Source organism: Hyposmocoma kahamanoa, unplaced genomic scaffold (assembly GCF_003589595.1).
Source record: "Hyposmocoma kahamanoa isolate Upper Pololo Valley unplaced genomic scaffold, ASM358959v1 67, whole genome shotgun sequence".
In the NCBI taxonomy this organism is placed as follows: Eukaryota; Metazoa; Arthropoda; class Insecta; order Lepidoptera; family Cosmopterigidae; genus Hyposmocoma; species Hyposmocoma kahamanoa.
In genome coordinates, this window is record NW_020653855.1 from 7,907,740 (window position 1) to 7,926,576 (window position 18,837).

At 39.4% G+C, this 18,837-nt stretch overlaps 1 protein-coding gene across 1 annotated transcript in view; it reads right to left on the reverse strand.

Annotated features, from left to right (window-relative positions):
- LOC113232197 overlaps positions 1-18,837 on the reverse strand; it is a 74,712-nt gene that overhangs the window by 16,321 nt on the left and 39,554 nt on the right. The window contains exons 32-43 of the mRNA XM_026466841.1: positions 17,701-17,846; positions 16,647-16,838; positions 15,593-15,700; positions 13,574-13,791; positions 12,685-12,855; positions 11,123-11,219; positions 9,795-9,896; positions 8,989-9,092; positions 7,879-8,032; positions 6,981-7,036; positions 2,609-2,756; positions 1,170-1,296 (exon numbers count right to left, since the gene is read on the reverse strand). Coding sequence (XP_026322626.1) covers positions 1,170-1,296; positions 2,609-2,756; positions 6,981-7,036; positions 7,879-8,032; positions 8,989-9,092; positions 9,795-9,896; positions 11,123-11,219; positions 12,685-12,855; positions 13,574-13,791; positions 15,593-15,700; positions 16,647-16,838; positions 17,701-17,846 — 1,623 coding nt within the window. The remainder of the gene's footprint in view (positions 1-1,169; positions 1,297-2,608; positions 2,757-6,980; positions 7,037-7,878; positions 8,033-8,988; positions 9,093-9,794; positions 9,897-11,122; positions 11,220-12,684; positions 12,856-13,573; positions 13,792-15,592; positions 15,701-16,646; positions 16,839-17,700; positions 17,847-18,837) is intronic.

Consider the following 18,837-nt stretch of genomic DNA (forward strand, 5'->3'; position numbering starts at 1 on the left):
GAAATGCTACAGGTTATTAGGACAAAAATTAGATAATTAATTATATTTATGCATGATCGACAACTGTCACTACGGATTTTTTTAATCCCTTTAATTTTAGAGTTATTCCGCTAAAATGAATTTGGTACTTTAATGCGCAAAATTCAACATCTCCTGTCGCATGTCACGCGAACTTCAGGCATATAATTGTTTCACAAATTTGGGCGGAGTTTTTAAAAGAGAACTGCTTGGCGGCAGAAATAGGTAAGGTTGAGAATGAATTCTTGCACAATTAGCTCTACTGTGTTAGCGTAACGAATACAAATTAGAACTTGTATCGATTATTGTCATACCTTAAGCACGTTATCGATTCGAACTTATTATTATAATTGAAAGGTTTTTTATATTAATTATATATTTTTTTAAAAGTACGTCTAAATTAATGCCTGCCTGATGTCTTTTCTGTATGTCAGTTTAGCAATAATAACATTTAAAAGTATCTAAATCCCTTTCTAAAAGAAATGCCAATCGGTCTACCAAAAGCGTTAACCAATGAAATCGCAGTCTGTTAACCCACCAAAACGGTGGTGGAGTGAAGCTTGATGGTATGGTCACAAACACTGACTTACAATTATATGGACGTCGGGTCCGCGCTAAAGTGTCCGAACTTATAGGGCGTTAAAATCGTATACAGCGCGTCATTCACACTTTAGTTTTGGTTTGTTCGACTGACAGCGAAGCAAGCAAAATTAGACGGTACTGCGATGATATTACAATTTAAATTCAACGTTTTAGCTTTTTCATATTCCTTTACATGTCACTACGTTTAAATAGGTTGACTTGGGACATTTTTTTGTAAGTGTGTTCGAATTTCCTAGATAGAGGTAATACTGTGAATACTGTGGGTGCCGTATATAAAGGTTGTTAATTTATACAGGTACCTGTATGTACTAACTGTCTTCTTTTATTATGTAATTTAGTAACGAACTATCATGTATATTACTTGCTTAAAAGGAAATAAATGATTGAAAGTGAATTGTATTAAGCTGTTTCCCTTCGTGCCTTAAATGCTACCTTACTTACCCAAGTCTTGACTTGAGAATTTGCTAACAACTGCTACTAAATGGAACAATAACCCGAACAATACGTGTATTTTTCATACCGGTAGCTAGTTTTGTCATGCAACTTACCCTTGAAAAGATTTTGCTCCTTATCTCTCTGAACTGTGGCCCAATTCGCTTCAACACACGAAATATCCCCTGGCGGGTGGTGACGTGACTTTTCATCAGCACGACGCTTGCGTCCAAAAGCGTCTACCTGTGCACAGATACCATAACACATTGATAACAGACAGTTACACTGTTTAACCAGAACTTCAGTAAAAGCATAACTATGATTTAAACTAAATTACAACTGAATCCACAATACGTTATTACTATTGTCAGTTATTATTACTATTCAATAACTGACGTTCTTTAATTTATTTTCTACATAAAGAATGATATGTGGAGTAAAAAAGTGACTTTTTCCATATTTACAGGTTTAGACCGCATTTCTATATGAAATTTGCAATAATGCATATTTTCAATATTACGTGATATTTTATTTGATTAAAAAAAATACATTATAAGAAATTAACAGTGTATTGTGCGGAAGATTAGAAGATAACCTGGACGTGACCTACTCACTTGCGGACTTGTGCAAATTGAAGTTTGCTCCAGTCACATTCAGTGACGTCGGAAGGTCATTCAGCCAGTACAAAGCTTTGTTCTGACCAAAAGACGGAATTTTAATTTTGAAAATTTAAAAAAACATGTAATTGTGTATTGTAACAACAACAGTACCGAAAATTAGGTTGAAGTGGAATAAAATTAGTTCATTTTTTTATAATAAAGCATAGTCTATGTGAAAACAGTTATTTTTGTCTCCATATTTTAAGATTTTTTGCCCATATTGTATGTACATATCTTGTAGTTTATACTGCATATTTATCCGAGCCCTAGTCATTACTGTTACGCAATATTTATGGTCAAGAACTGACGTCACAAAAATCGTAGAAGTGTTTAAAAGTGTCGACGTGATAAGGGAGTCACCACATTTGTGTATCCGCTTGAGCCGGTCAGAAAAATCATCAGATGGACATAAATGTTTTTCTGACCGATTTAATACGATTCTGATAAATATTTCTCCTGGCTCGGGAGTCGAATCCGGAACCTCTGCGTGGCAGAGTTGGTGGCCGTTCGGCCATGGAGGCAGTTAATAAAAAAAATTAAATGTGACAACCCTACGCTCCGTCTACCCTACTTGTCTTATGATAAGGATGACCGAGACGCGACTGGCCGATCAGAGCAAATAAGAGTAGATTTACGTGGATAATTCAGGGGCTCCGATTGGCCGGATGGCGGTCGCGGCGCATTGATAGGGCCGGTACGGTGTGGGAGACAACGTATCGGTACATTTTATTCATTCAATTTTCGATTTTGTGATTCGACTGATATTCTTACTCGCAAGGCAGATAGATGGACATAGGATAAGGTGTTCATCAAAACAAATTTCATGAAAATGTATACAGTCCACTTTCCTAACCTCCAATATACTATTGTTTTCTATGAAGAAACCTTATACGTACCTTGCTGGTAGCAGGTACCATAGGCAGTGGCTTAGTAAGTAGCGGTGGAGGCGTTGCGTGCCTATTCAATGGCGTCACTGTGATCGACATTCCGTAGATGTCGAAGGAGCGCCGAAATCGTTCCGGACCTGGTGTGTTTTGCAGGTAGCTGGAAGGCAGATTGTTATTATACAGGATTATATTTTTAACCGACTTTAAAACAGTAGGAGGATCTCTATTCTGTATGTTTGACTCTATTTACTTTTGCCTTTATTTTTTTGTGTGTATGCTACGGAAAATTGTGGGACGGATTCATGGAGATGATGAGAGCTGGAGGGCAAGGAAACCTTAAGATTGAAGATCTAATATTGTGGTTGAAACTAAAGCTGCGAGACTCCAGTGGCTCGGACACGTTGAGAGAATGGGAGAAGATCGTGCCGCGAAGAGAGCTTATTTGGGTCAACCGAAAGGACGCCGAAAGCTCGGACGTGTCAGGTACCGCTGGAGGGATGAAGTCCAGAAACATCTCAAGAACCTCGGTGCTAGGGGCTGGAAGGAGCAGGCTCCAAACCGGGAGCCATGGCAGAATCTGGTGTCGGAGGCCAAGACCCACTTCGGGTTACTGCGCCACCGAAGTAAGTATGTTACACTCCAGTTGATTAATCCGGCATTTATGAACCGACTTTGATGATTCTTTTTTTATTTGAAAGAGAGTATTTCAGCAGTAGTCTCATATAAATTTGAAGAAAATATTCCCCCGCAAAGGGTGGCAAACTAGGGGATGTATATCTGGTTTCGCGCATTTTCCGTTAACTGAATTTAATAACACTTGGTAAATATGAATAGATATAAAAAAGCCGATAAGTAAACTTTTGAGGTAAGCATTTTTTAAAAACAAAGTTATAATTATCATAACATTTAAATCTCTTAATAAAATTAAAATATTTAGCACTTCAAAATGGCGTAATCAAAGAAACATTTTTGGGAAGCTAACTAAATTAATTTAAAAAAACTTATGAAATAAAACTTCGTCGGCTAAAATCGTAAACACGTAACCGCCATTGATGTGAACTTTTGAGTATTATTAATAAACAACCAATGATTAACCCTTTATTTTATAACTAAAAAAGGGTCTACAAATAATATTTTAAGTTTTAATTGCCCGATATTGCGCTTGAAGAGTAAAAACGGGATTTCGCCCAAAGTTTTATTGTTTTTCATATCGTATATAATATTGTGCTATCTATCGTTGAGTTTTGAATTTGAAGAATAGCATGTCTATGTAATGAGAATGAAAAAGACATCAGCCATTTTGCGTCGGCGATCCGAGTTTTTTGACCGGCTCGAGCCATTTACGCGGTAACAAGTGTAGTGATACCCCAGAACACTCAAAACGCGACCCAATTTCAGACAATTATAACTTTTTATAAAAAAATCAATTAATTAATTCAATAATTTAACTGCCTCCGTGGCCGAATTACCATGCCGGACTGCCACGCAGAGGTCCCTAGTTCGATTCCCGGGCCGGGAGAAATATTTGTATGGTCTACATTTATTTCTCTCGTGAGTTTGGGTGTAATTTGTGGTTCAAATTCCAATTCCAATTCAAAATAATCTTTATTTCATAGGTAAGCATTATTACATTCGAAATCGTCACAATGGTTAAACTCTACCGATCATTCGTAAGGCAGATTCCCCTGAGAAGAATGAGCAAGAAACTGTAGGGGTTGCTCTTTGTAAATAACATTTGTACACATTAAACATTTACAATATATATTTTTTTTAATTTGAAACATCAGAGATCGAGACTACCTCCATGAGCTAAACGGGTTAATACCACGGATTTGTGTCATCCAAGTACGCAGAAGTTGTATAATAACCTTTAGTATAAAGTTTTTGTTTCACTATAGTTCTAAACCTCGTGAAAGGCAAATTTTGTATATCAACCGGAATCTTTTTATAGAAGCGTATACATTGCCCCTTAAATGATTATTTGGCTTTGTGACGACGACCATCATGAAAAGCTAGTTTATTTTTATTCCTCGTATTAATATTATGCCTGTCACTATTTTTCATAAAGAAACTACTATTCCTTTTAACATAAATTACATTTTCATAAATGTACTGTGAGGCTAGTATAAGAATGTTAATTTCAAACTCTCAAAGATACTTTGGGGCCTAGATTGTAAATTGCCCTAATTGCACGTGTGTGCAGGACAGAAATCCGAGGTAGTGAAGCCCGTTAGTGCGTTTACGCACTAGGTTGGATTCGTATCAGCAGGCTGGTTTTAATTCTAAATCGGAATAGGTCGATCGGGTAGCCCATTCGAGTCTCGAAATCAGATGGGTTTCCGAGCGAGAAGATGAATCTGTTTCCTACTATATCTTTCTAATTTGTGAGTTAAATCAGCTATTGCTCCGATTAGAAATTTGTGAATTGCAATTATGCGCCTCGACTGGGAAGAGACGCAGTTTCCGATCGGGAGAGGCAAGCAAAATCAAGCTGCAGTTCCGAATGAAAATCAAAAACTTCAGTGGAACCAACACACACACGAAATGCGCCACTTATTTGCGTCCTATCCCTGGCAGGCTTGCTTTACTTCAGGAGATACGTCTAGCTGTGCTGATGCTGTAGTTGAGGTCCTATGATTGGGCATGGAGTATTATGTACCATACTTCGATGTACCCATGGACCCCAAGCTCGTCCATGGTTTAACGCTGACTGTAGTCGTGTTGAAGCACAAAAACAGTCTGCGTACCAAGCTTAGGCAGATGCTCGACTACGCAAAGCTCCGAATACTCAGAATCTGAAGAAAGCCTTTAATAAAGCCGCAAAGAAGAGCAAAAGTGTGTTACACAGGGCCAAGTTCGACCATGGGTCAAGCTTGCCTCTTTTCCAGCAGGCAGCAAGTCCTTTTGGTCCCTGGCCAAAGCGGTCGAAAAAAACTTTAGTAGCCACTCATTACCATCTCTGCTGAGGCCAGACGGCTCGCTGGCCCATACTGCGGAAGAGAAGGCGAATCTCTGCGCCTTACTCTTTCCAGAGAGTTCGCGTCTAGATGCCGCAGGATACCTATCACCTTCTTTACCTCACACTGGATGCACTATGGCGCCAGTTCGCATACGTCAAAAAGAGGTACTTAGAACTCTGCGAAGTCCATGGTTAGTTGTTTGAATTTGACACTTAAGGCAGTCTCCGATTGGGGCGATGCCAATCTTATCAAATTTAATGCTACCAAAACGCAGGCGTGTCTTTTCTCCACTAAACGGAGTCCCTTTCACCTGACTCCCGACTTTTCGTGATATACCTATACCGTTGAATCCATGGCCAAAAATGCAGCCAAGAAGCTTGGCATCCTTTCCAAGGTGAGGCGATACTTCACTCCGGGACAGTTGCTTCAGCTGTACCAAGCACAAGTCCGGTCGTGTATGGAGTACTGCTGCCACTTATGGGATGGCTCTGCTAAATACCAAATGGCCACCTTGGATTCAATAGACAAGCGTGCTAAGAGGCTTATAGGTGACTCGGAACTAGTAGAGGCGAAGCTGCAGAGCCTTGAACACCGCCGTAGAGTTGCCAGCTTACCGATATTCTACAGGATATATCACGGAGAGTGTGCGATGGAATTGCATAATTTGATTCCGCATTCCCCTTTCCATCATCGGGAGACTAGACGTGGGCGGGGGTTCCAACCCTATGTTGTGGATATTACCCGGATTCGCACGAAGCGTTCCGCTTCCACATTTGTATGGCGAGCGGCTAGGGAGCGGAATTCCCTGCTCCCCGGACGCTATAACTTGGACCTTCTCAAGGCGAGAGTGGATAGACATTATTCAGGTGTGCATGCTATATCCTAGACCTCATCGTCACTTACCATCAGGTGAGATGGAGGTCAAAAGATTTTCTAGTTTATATAGTCTCGGATTCGTAACAAATGCGAATCGGATGTAGTGAGCAAATGTGGTTAAGCTCTTGCAGGTTGTCTTGATCTTTCATATTTGAATAAATATTGTAAATGACAAACAATGATCGGAAAAAGGTGTATAGATACATGTATAGATATAGCTACAAGAAGCGACATAGAGTTGTTAAAACCACCAAATATTAATTAATTACTGTTCAGAATTCCGGATTTCCGGAAATGGTTTTAGTGCTTCGTAGACCGAAACTACTGACCTAGGAAGTTGAAGTTGGATTTTAAAATAATTATATTTGTGTCACGTGCAAAATGCAGTAGATCAAAACAGAGAATAAAAAAGAAACGAGAATGGTCACTCTCCGCACCTCCCTAGTTTTAGATACCGCATATTGACGGTCACATTGACGGAACGGCGACATTTGCTAGTAGAACTTAAGAAAATTATACACAAACAAAACAAATTATACACTTACGAGTGAGCCATTAGTTTCGGCGACGTATGCGTGGTAACACATGCGGCACCGTCCTCCTGTGAAAATAACAGGTACATTATTGCAGAGGTTGGGAAGTAAGGGATTGCTGGACGAGTATGACTTACAAAGCCGGTCATGAAAATAACAGGTACATTATTGCAGACGTATGGAAGCAAGGCATTGCTGAACGAGTATGAGTTATAACGCCAGTTGTGAAAATAACAGATACTTTATTGTAGAGGTCGGGAAGTAAGGATTGCTGGACGAGTATTAGTTGTTAAGCCGGTTGTGAAAATAACAGCTACGTTATTGCAAAGGCCGGGAAGTAAGGGATTGCTGGACGAGTACGAGTTACAAACCCGATCGTGAAAATAACAGGTACATAACTGCGGACGCCGGGAGGTAAGGGATTGCTGGACGAGTATGAGTTACAACGCCGGTTGTGAAAATAACAGGTACATCATTGCAGAGGCCGGGAGGTAAGGGATTGCAGGACGAGTATAAGTTACAAAGCCGGTCGTGAAAATAACAGGTACATTATTGCAGATGTATGGAAGTAAGGCATTTCTGAACGGTGATGAGTTACAACGCCGGTTGTGAAAATAACTGGTACTTTACTGCAGAGGCCGGAAAGTAAGAGATTGCTGGACGAGTAAAAGTTACTAAGCCGGTTGTGAAAATAACAGCTATATTATGGCAGAGGCCGGGAAGTAAGGGATTGCTGGACGAGTATGAGCTACAAAGCCGGTTGTATAAATAACAGGTATATTATTGCAGAGGCCGCGAAGTAAGGATTGGTGGACGAAAGGGAGAGAAACTTTTCAAGAGAGAGGTTTGGTTTAAAGATTCTACGAACGAAATTAGTCGATAACGTTAACAGTTTTCTTCTACAACTTACCAGTGCATCAATTCTCAATCCTGTAGCATCACAATAATGTGGTTCGAACATATAATACGACGGAGGACCTTCTGTTCGCCATATTGCCACTGCATATGGTGACGACCAAATTATGCCGTGAGTGTATGTTTTGAAAAATGCTTCTAGGGCCACTCTGTGCAGACAAAATAAGAAGTTCAGTGCAAATAACTTCCACTAAGATCTTCACAATACGTTTTAAATATTTTATAGATTTATCGGGAGTGAAAGCAACGTTTTCAAAATTAGAAATAAAACTAAAACAACTACACTACACATTATAGTCTATTTTTTTGAAGACGCAAAAGTGTTGCCCGTTTCCAAGCAGCCAGTAAATGTAGTCGATAATTGCACACGAGATAATTTCAACAAGATTTTTCTGACGATATTCAATAACAAGTAATTGAAAAAAGTGCCTACCAAATTAGTAAATTGTTGTCATTGATCATTCAAATGTGGTTTCGATGGATCGTATATAGATGAGCTCGCAAAGTAAAAGGAAGGGATGCCATGCGTGCTACCACCAACCTTTATATCCGAAACGTCGAAAGACTCGTACTGTTTCACCTCTTCACATGCGACCACCAATAACGCCACCATGAAAAAACTTACGTACACAGCTCAATGCCGAATTAGAGATCATATGGTTGCGAATTTTCCAGTTCGAATATTATAACGTCACTTACATTTTATACGGCTTTAGCGTAGCACGGATTAGGATGGGTAAAGAAAAAGAGATGCGAGCTCAGACAAATTATCTGGGGTTACAAAAATGAATAAACAAGCGATTTGGCACATTTTTCAATCAACTTGTTATTGAATATCATCAGAAAAATCTTGTTGATATTATTGTCCCGTGTGGAGCGCGACATAACTGTTACGTAAACTGTCACCCCTCCCGCACCGCGCAGCTACCTCAGGAACCGACTTACACACGCGAGCGTGTGTAAAAGTAGACAATTAGTGACTGCATCGCACTTGCATCGCGTTTGCATCGCTGCTAACAGTCGCCGTGTGTGACAGCTCTTAAGCGGTAGCCCAGTAGTTTTTATTATTGTTTAAAATATAATTTCAGTTTTATTATCATCTTACCTGAACGGCATATCGACAGGATCCTTTTGCTCTAATTTGCCCGAATATACCGAGGTAAGATCGTATCGTATGTAGTTGGTACCTAGTATAAATGCCTTTAATACCTGTAAGTAAAAAAACATGTCGTAACGTCATTACGATATTCTAACTTTTTTTTACTATAATGTCAAGTGATGGGACGAATAAGCCACACGCCTGTCCATAACAGTTGCAGTGCCACTAAGAGCTTTAAATCGCAAAGATCTTAGGGGCACTGCCACTGCGCCCGTCACCCTGAGACATTAGTTGAGAAGTCCTATGTGCCTGTATCACCAGCATCGTTACTCTTCAAAACCGGAATACAGTAATGCTGATATTACTGCTGGGCGGCAGAAATAGATAAGGTGGCAGTACATCCCTGGACGAACTCTTTCACAAGAAGCTCTATTGCTACTAAAAGCTATTGCAAAGTTATGTTTCTGGTATGACACACGATAGTGCTGCAAGATATCGCCTACCGATATCACATATCGGTATTCTCCAGAATATATCACGATGCGCAAAGGAATTGCACGGTTTCTCCTTCCAGCATCGAGGGACGAGACGTAGGCTGTATGTTGTGGACACTCCATGAATTCGCACGAAGAGTTTCGCTTACATATTTATATGGGGAACGACTATGGCGTTCAATTCCTTGCCTGCAGGTTTGTTCCCTGAACGCTATAAGTTAGGGGTTTTCAAAATGTGAGTGAATATGCTCCATCGTTGATCTCATAGTCACTTTCCATCAGGTGAGATGCGCACCTCTTTTTTAATAAAATACCAACCTGGAGTGGCAAAAGTATGTCTTCTCCTGGTCTGAATTCATATCCAAGATTGGCCAGTGAATCCGCAAACAACTGACCTGCGGACTTCATTATCTCGTCAATCTGTTAACATTTTAAACTTTTTTATGGTTGATAATTAATTTGAAGCTAATTTTGACACCTGACACAAAAAAGGGGAAGCCTTTTTGAATCGATCTCTCTGTAGTATTACAGCTCCCAAATGGATGGATTGATCTCAAAGCAGGTTTTTCTTTATTTAAAGGCTTTGAATCGGGATCAATCTGTTTAGGTGTTTCAAGATCATCATCATAAAATGAATATTTGTTACTTCTACTAGTCTGATACAACTTGAAATTTGATATACTATGGAAATCTGAAGACATTCCATTAATATCGTATCATTGATTTGATGCTGCAACCACGACAGCGTGCCGAATACTCAACTCGTCAACTACTGACAGTAGACCTATCGTGCCCAAGCCCATTAAATTGGTCTCGCTCGACGAGTTGTTAGCTTACGGATGGTAACTTTAGACCTTTTGGAGTACACTGTTTTCATTCATCCATCCCTCTAAGGGCGCGTTCCCATTATGTCGTAAAGCTTTATTTGTCGTTGGACCACTGTCGCGTCTACCCTAACGACTATTTGTCGTGACTGTGTCGTGGACGTTTATTTTATGGTCGAACGACTGTCACGTCTAGCTGTTCCCACTAGATCGTGACGATAATTTATCGGTTCACGGCAGCCGCCTTGTCGTTTGCATGACAGAATCGTTTGGAGCTGCTATTATCTGTCGTCACATTTTTATTTATCGTCAGACGACTGTCGTTCTAGCTTTTCCCATTGTCATGAGTCTGTCGTTGTTACGCTAAAAAGTCTTGAACGAAGGTCAATTGTGTTGTTCTATGTGTGAACAACTTCATTTAAATAAATAAGCCAAGACACTTTAAACTGCACGACAGTGGTAACCACATAATGAGAACGCGCCCTAAGACAAGTTGACAAGTCTCACGTGCCAGTAATCACCAGCACCCTTTCCCCAAAACCGGAACGCAGTAATGGTTACATTACAACTTGCCGGTAGAAATAGGTAATGTGGCAGTTCGTCTTGGAAAGAGCTCTACTGTTTTATTAAAAGCCTTAAATCGCAAAGATCCGAGATGATCTGTCATAGCACCCGAATCACCTTGAGACATAGGCAAACTGACAAGTTCCACGTGTTTGTAGTTTCAATTACTGCTTGGCGGCAGAAATCGTTATGGTGGCAGCACTTCCATGGACTAACTACTATACAACGAGCTCTACTATTAATGTTAAAAATACTTAAAATCTTGTAAGTCCAGAGATGCGATCTCCTTAACATGGACATGCACCCGCCAACAATAGCGCTGGCAGAAGACTGTAATAGCGCGTCACGTGAAAACCTGACGGTAAAATTTTTACAATCAACAAACAACAGGCGAAGCATATGGCATTTAGTGCCACAATTTATGGTGTACAGTCGATGCGCTAAGATACTTGACAAGTGGGGGTCAGGCCAGGCCAGAGGTCTAGGCAGGAGGTCGGCTCTCTAGCCAACCTTCCGGTTCTAAGAGCCATTTTACGCATTCAACACATTAGTACTTTATGCATTTGTTGCATGCAGAGGTTTCCTAAAGTCGAGAATCGTGTTTAGGTGCTAAAATAATGAAACAACCAATATTTAATGAATATTTTATTCAATCCATGACAACAAACCCATTTTTTTTTAATTTTCACCCATTTATTTAGGTAGGCAAAAGTTCCACCATACAACCTCTTCATATATTTAGACGAAAGCCAACATGCTACAAAACAAAAAACCTAAGAGGTGAAATAGAACTGGTCAAGTACCGCATACCAATAATTTTTCTTATAAAGATTTATGGCCCGATTGCAAGTCTTTTAGGCCAATTTAACCAACCAGGAGGCAGTATAGCGCTTAAGTAGCATCCTAATTGATATTTTAATTAGCAAAAATACGACGTTCTTTTTTTGAAACTTATACACTATAAGTTTCCTGAACTAGCCACGTACATAAACAATATTTCAAAAGTAATTAGAACATTTGAAAATGGAACTCTTTGACTGTGGAATACAGTTTGTTTCATCTGACTGTCACTTGATTTTACATTGTGGCGTCATTTTAGAAATTGGTTGTCTACATCACCATGGATTTAACTCGTGGAAATTTTCGTAGGATTATCTACGACTCTCTAAATGTAATTTAACAGCTCAGCGGAGCTTCCTCCGTTTCAAACTGCTTTTGACGATAAAGCACCATGCAAGACGACTATTTATAGCTGGTTTGCAAAATTCAACGATTTTCATCACCTGAAGAGGCTGTCGAAAAGTATGAAAAATATGTTTCAGAGATTGTTACGGAGGAGTGGAATAAATGTTTTCAAAATTGGTTTATTCGTATGAAAAAGTGCATTAACGCTAACAGAGATTATTTTGAGAAACAATAAATTCATTTCTGACCATTTATAAATTTTTTTCTTATTCATTCAGGAAACTTATAGTGCGCTCCACGTATAATTCTGTGTATAGTACTAAAAAAAATTTCGAGTCAGTGGCGATTAACATAGACAATAGAATTTTGATTCGGAACTAAAAAGAACGCCTAATAGGATATGGTATATGAAATTACAATTGGCAGATTGAAGCACGGAAGTAGAAAAACTTATTCTCAGAACGGTATAACTTGGGTCTTTACCAGGCGAGACTGAATAGGTGTTATTTAGGAGTGCATGTTCGACCTCATCATCACTTTCCATCAGGTGACATGGAGGTCATCATCATAAAAGGTTATTGGTAGTCGTAATCGCTTACAAAGGTTAAATGTATCCAGAAACCGAAAGCACTTACTTGATCGGCTCCGTTGGCCTTGATCCTCTCAAAATGGTTCTTCCCTTGCCATATTCCACATAGGCTGTGAGGACTTTGAACTCATACCCTTCATCGTCCATGCCAGACGTCTTCGGCTTCTCGGGTTTCTTTGAAAGCTCCCAGTTCACATTGACACCGGAGATTGTGAATCTGAAGAAGGAACGAGTAAGATGCGCCGCTTGTTGTATAACGTTTATAATTTGAATAGAAAAAGTTAAAACGCTTTCCATGGACTCTTATAATTTAAAGGTCAAATTAAGGTCAAATTTTCTTACGAGTTGATTGGTAGAAATTTCTCAAACGTTTCGTCCCTTTACAGATCACATGGTCTGTCTGAGATGGTAGTAAGGTCATCAACCAATTATCTAATATTAAACTTTGTAACTGTAATTCACAATAGAGTGGCTTGCATCAATATTAGACATAACCGGTTGATTACTTTACCATCTCAGTCAGTCGTAATCATGAGCCCAGCAAACGTTTGAAAAAACAAATATAAGAAATTTCTTAGATCTGAAAAAATAGTCCCATTATTAAGAAAATCAAATAAAGACAAAATTATATAAAGCAACAAGTTAGCTAAGCGTGCGCATGAGTTTGTGGACGTAGACGGACATTTCGATTATAAGACGAACGTAAAAAGGATTATTATGAAAATCATTCATTTTGGGGAAAGGGATTTTTGAGGTTTGAACAATACGTTGAGTAATATTTAATGACATTCTGACCAAACCAGGCGGAAGGGAAGCAATTATGGCAGGTCATCGTTTTGCGAAGTACGCGGGCACCGTCGCCATTGATCCTACGATTTTAATGCGTAATTTGCTCAGGCACTAATGTGCGCTACAATGAAATTTTAATGACTAACTTGTTAGGCCCAGGCCTGGCTGCATCCTCGATATTCAGCCTCAAGGTCTCAGCAAGCTCGTCGATGGTGGAGAAGAGAACCATACCCGCGGCTCCTGCCGGGGAAGTGCGGCCCGTGGGACCCACAAAGTGCGGTTCCCATAGGCAGTACGTATTCTCGTTATTGCCTTTCCAAATGCCCACGCAATAACCTTTGGCGCAGACCACTCCGTAAGTGCCCTGGGATGTAATAAATATCAACGTATCAGCTTATCAAAATATACGCCATTCTTTTCATCTTTCTGTGAACCGAAAACAAAACCTAGCCATTTTTGTACTTCATTGATAGGATCAGAAAGCGTACTGGGGTGAAGTTATAGCCGCTCACGCGATACATGCGGCCGTAGACGCATACCACACCTAGAGGTGCCGGTGATGATTTTATACCGATTTATCGGAAATCGAAGTTATAACAGGTAAAAGAACTAATATTAATTGCCATTTCGGTAACTACTCTAGCAAACCATAAAGTTTTTAATGCCTGGGTCTGTCATTTAAAAAAATAAACAACTTCAAAAATACGTCACGACAATCGTGTGTGTTATTGTTTGGGCTGGTGATTTCGGTGTTTATTTATTGAAAACATACCGTAAGTAGCGTTTTTTTAAGTTTACCCTGAATATAAATGTTTACAAACTATACTTTAAGGAGTAATTTCATGGTAAACGTTAGAACCACTCAAACGGAATATTATCATATTTATCCAAGTACACCAAAAATTTCATTAGTGCTTTTTAAGTGCAGGATTTGCGGTGTATTACTGCATTTTATTTGAGATGTTTTTGTTGGTAGTACGGAGGGTATTTATTTAGCAGTGCAGAATAATAAGTTTTATTTATAAAAACTTGTATTTAAACTGAATGCTTTTCTAATTTGCGAAACCAAATAGTCGCCATTTTGCGGTAGGAGGAGCGCATCGCGTGAGCGGATAGTTTGAAACCTTACTTATTATTGAGAAATCTGACGTAAAGTACAGAATTATAGTAGGACTAGAGCTCCTTGTGACAGAGTTCGTTCAGAAAAGTACTGCCACCTCACCTATTTCTGCCGCCAATCAGCATTACTGTATTCTGGTTTTGAAGGGTAAGGGTGCTGGTGAAATTACAGGCACATGTGACTTGTCAACTTATGTCTCAAGGCGACTGGCGCAGTGACACCCCTCAAATCTTTGCGAATTAAAGCTCTGAGTGGCACTTCAACTGTTATGGACAGGCGTATAGTATCAGGCGCACGACTCGTCTGTTCCGTCACTTGATATTATAAAAAAAAAATTCAAAACGCAGTCCTGTAGTACAGTGAGGAGGCTCCTTTTTCGAGAAGGTACTACCTAACATTTAAAAACGACAAAAACGCTATTATTATTTAGCAGGTGTAGAGAGTGTGGATGAAGATTCCACCGAGACGGAGAAGTAGCGTCAAACCTCCGATCGTGATCATGGTCAATGCAACCTTACTGAAACGCCGGGACAATAGCTAGGTGTGCAAATACGTATTAAATTGCTTAATCGCGTTTATACTCTTTTTCAGATGTAACTATAATGCAACGCGAAAGTTTAAAGGTAGATATATAAGAATCTACCTATCAGAAAATTAAGAACAACGTACTAAATGCGCTTTCACTCCATGACCATAGCTGCTGCTATTTGTTCAAAACCTTTAGGTGTGCAAATATAATTATACTAAATCGATTTTCTCGAGACTCTCCCAACTCTTTCTAGTACTTCAAAAATTCAAACATTTTCAAACGGGACACCGCGTGTATGAAAGAATTCGTCCAGAGAAGGACTGTCAACACCTATTTCTGTACTAGAGGCACATGGGACTCGTCAACTTTGTATCTCAGGGTGACATACAGTGGTAGTACCTCTCAGGTCTTTGCGATTACTCTGAGTGGCATTGCTAGTGCTCTCGCCCCGTTATTTGATGTCATACGCAAAATATTGACCTTTATAAGGAATATGGACAGCATTATTGTACTTACACCGTTATCAAAGAACTTCTTGATGCCGCGTTTCAGGTTTAATATTGATCCAGTTTCGCCAGCTCTTATATCTCCCGTCACTGTTTCGGGATCGACGTCTAACAATACCTGTACGAAACAATACGACATTAGTAATGTGGACTTAACACTTTGCTCTTGGTATACAGCGCTTCTTATCACGTCATTTTGACGAATCAAATACATACCAAGCAGCGACGGTATTGTGGAAACCTGTTTTCCTTATACATTAAATTTCAGAACATTCCATACCATGCCTTGAACTATTACGTCAACCATACCAAAAGCCTTGCAGAAGTCGTCGAAGTCTTTGATGCTTGCCTTGATTTTCTCACTTTCACCTCAAATGCATATAGGGGATGAAAATACATTTTCAGATTACAAGGCAGGTAAGTTACTCAACAAATAGTACCATCAAGCACCTTTAGTACCAGAGCCGTTGTCACCAAACGCACATACTTGTAAACGCAGGGTCAGCGCAAAGCGTACACTAACGATACCGCGAGCGTCCGCCAATGTACTCAGCGTCCGCTGGAATGCCGCGGCATCCGTCAACATGCCACCGATCGCTCGTATTTGATTCCGTTTCACTAGCGACTTTGCAAGTCCCCAACGAATTCAGGCAGATTGGAATCTTCCTCTAGCATGCTCTTCAATATCGCAGAGAGAAATGCGCTGCGTTGCTCCGAGGTCGGTATCAGAACATTGAAATTTATGCCTTATTACAATAGAAATAGCATAACTTATAAGTCTCCTGCCTTCCCGTCTCCGCAGGTTTGTTGGCCTTTACATTATAACTTAACTTAGTCTTGATTGGATACAATTTTGTTATTTTATCAAGCGAAATTGGACAAATAGGATAAACTTTATTCGTAAAAAAATTTACTTTATTACAATCAAAAACAGATGCTTTTGGAGTTCCGTTACTCTCAACAACAACTACTCCCATACTTTTACTGATTTGTTTCCATGGTCGCCGTATTATATTAAGTATTCAGTAAAGATTGTAACCATCCAGCCAAACACAAAAACTTACATTAAAATTAGTAACATGGAAGCCTTTAACGACTTCGTTGACTGTCAACTTGGGTGGTTTGGCAGCATTGGGTAGAGATGTGGTGTACAACCTGTCTCCGTACTTCAAGATGGCATCGATCAACGAAGATTTCCAGTGCGTGTAAGGTTCTATAGTGTCGACTACAATGCCCATCAATGCATTTGCTGCGTCCTGAAAAATACTAAATGTGAATCAGCAAATAAAGAATAACCTCATATTGATCCACTCGACAATAAAGGAGGTCTCCAGAAAGAAGAATAACCACGTTTAACAGTTTGATGATAAAGGATGATGTTAGTATAGATTTTAAGACTTTCGTGTTTATTCACGAAATGATTATCACTAATTAACAGTGATCGGAGTAGGTAGAAACTTCCGAGGAACAGAGTCGGAAAATGCAGACTGCCTTACGACAATATTTTTTAGGTCCTGGACCTTTTCGGGATTCAGGAAATCACAAGTGCATTAAAAATTGAGGTAGTTTGGGATAGGCAGATAGACTATATTTATCTTAACTCGCACCCTTTTTTTTTTTAAAGAAGACTAGCAAAAATGTGGTAAGCGTGCAGAAACTTTCTGAAATAGAGCCAACGGTTTAACTGTTGGTAGCGTAATGTGCAACGGGAAGTGAGCGTGCCTACAGCTGCGGTAGCTAACTGGAAAATAGGAAGGGTACTAAGTTTTAAAAATTAATATAAAATAGGACTTAATTTTAAAACAGTCGTGAAAACCTAAAACATGCTCCCCTGAAACAATTTCGAACGCTCTTTCTACAAAACTGATTATATGTCAGTTCTTAAAACCGCCATTTGCCGATAGGAAACAAAAATAAAAAGAAATCATACCGTGGTCAGAAAACTGTAATTAGTGATAATAATTTGCTGGCGCTAGGATTTCTTTCACCGGAAAACAAATTGAAAAACTCGAACAAATTTTGCGATAGGATCAGAAAATCAGCAACAGCTATTTAAAATATTTTCCCATCTATTGAATTTTCTCGGGATGTTCTGCGAATGTTAGACAAAACACAAACCTGGTTGTCCCTGTTGGGAGTTTCAGCGAAGTAGTTCTCTCCTTGGGCAACCTGTCCTCTCACTGAGGCGACAGTGCGACTCTTGCGCGAGTAGTGTGGGCCGTAAGCAGTTTCATCTAGGGCCTCTACTAGGACATCCTCTTCCGCTGGAGGGGAAGATTTATCAAGATCACATTTGAACCATAAGAAACCTACAAAAAATTCAATGCTATTCTTAGAAAGAGAGCTGCCTCGTTGTGGCTGGTAGGGTTGACTGCCCAATCATGCTTCATGCAAGTTGAGGATCGTTTATTTATTTATTTGATTACAGACAAGCAGCTTTCGTTGGTATGTCTACATTACACAATGTTGAAATTTGTCGTTTGTTTTAGTTCACTATTTAACACTAATGCATTCTTTCGTATCCAGTTGTCGAGCTTGTTTTTGAGGGCATTAGCAGAGATAGCAGAAACAACATCTTCCGGTAGCATGTTCAAATTGTGCACCACTCTGTTCCTGAAAAAAATTGTGTGCAGCTGGTGTTTTGGAAGGAGCACGAACTAGTTTGAGATGGTGGCAATGTGACGGTTTAAAGTTTTCTTTTCTTTTAAAGATGTTTCGTATTGCTGGTAGATGGAAGTGACTCAATCAGAATTTTATAAGTCTCAATGAGGTCACCCCGAAAGCGTCTTTCTTCCAGAGTAATGAGGCTGTGATTGTGTTTTTCTTTTTGTTCTTTCATTTTGGTAGATCCTTCATTCTAGTAGATCCTTCCTTTGTTGGGGACTTCATTGTGTTAACTTTTGTAAGTTTATGACTGTATTAGAACTGTATTTGTCTGAAATAAATGAATTTTGAACTAACTTCCTAGAGCAGGCCATCGGTTCAGTACATTTTACGTGTTCCTTGTCTTCTAAGGTGCATTGAAAGAATCAACAAATGATTCGAACGTATACGTCATATTGTACGCAGAACGGGCATTTATTATCACCTCGTACTATGTAGTATCTCGTATGTAATGCTATGGAGTTCTTAAAAAAAAAATTCTACATGTATTAAGCAAATTATACAAGTTAAATTGCAAAAGGCGCTATTGAATGAAATTTGTTTTATAAAAATATTTCATATTTTGTTGCTGAAAACATGAACCTGTATTTC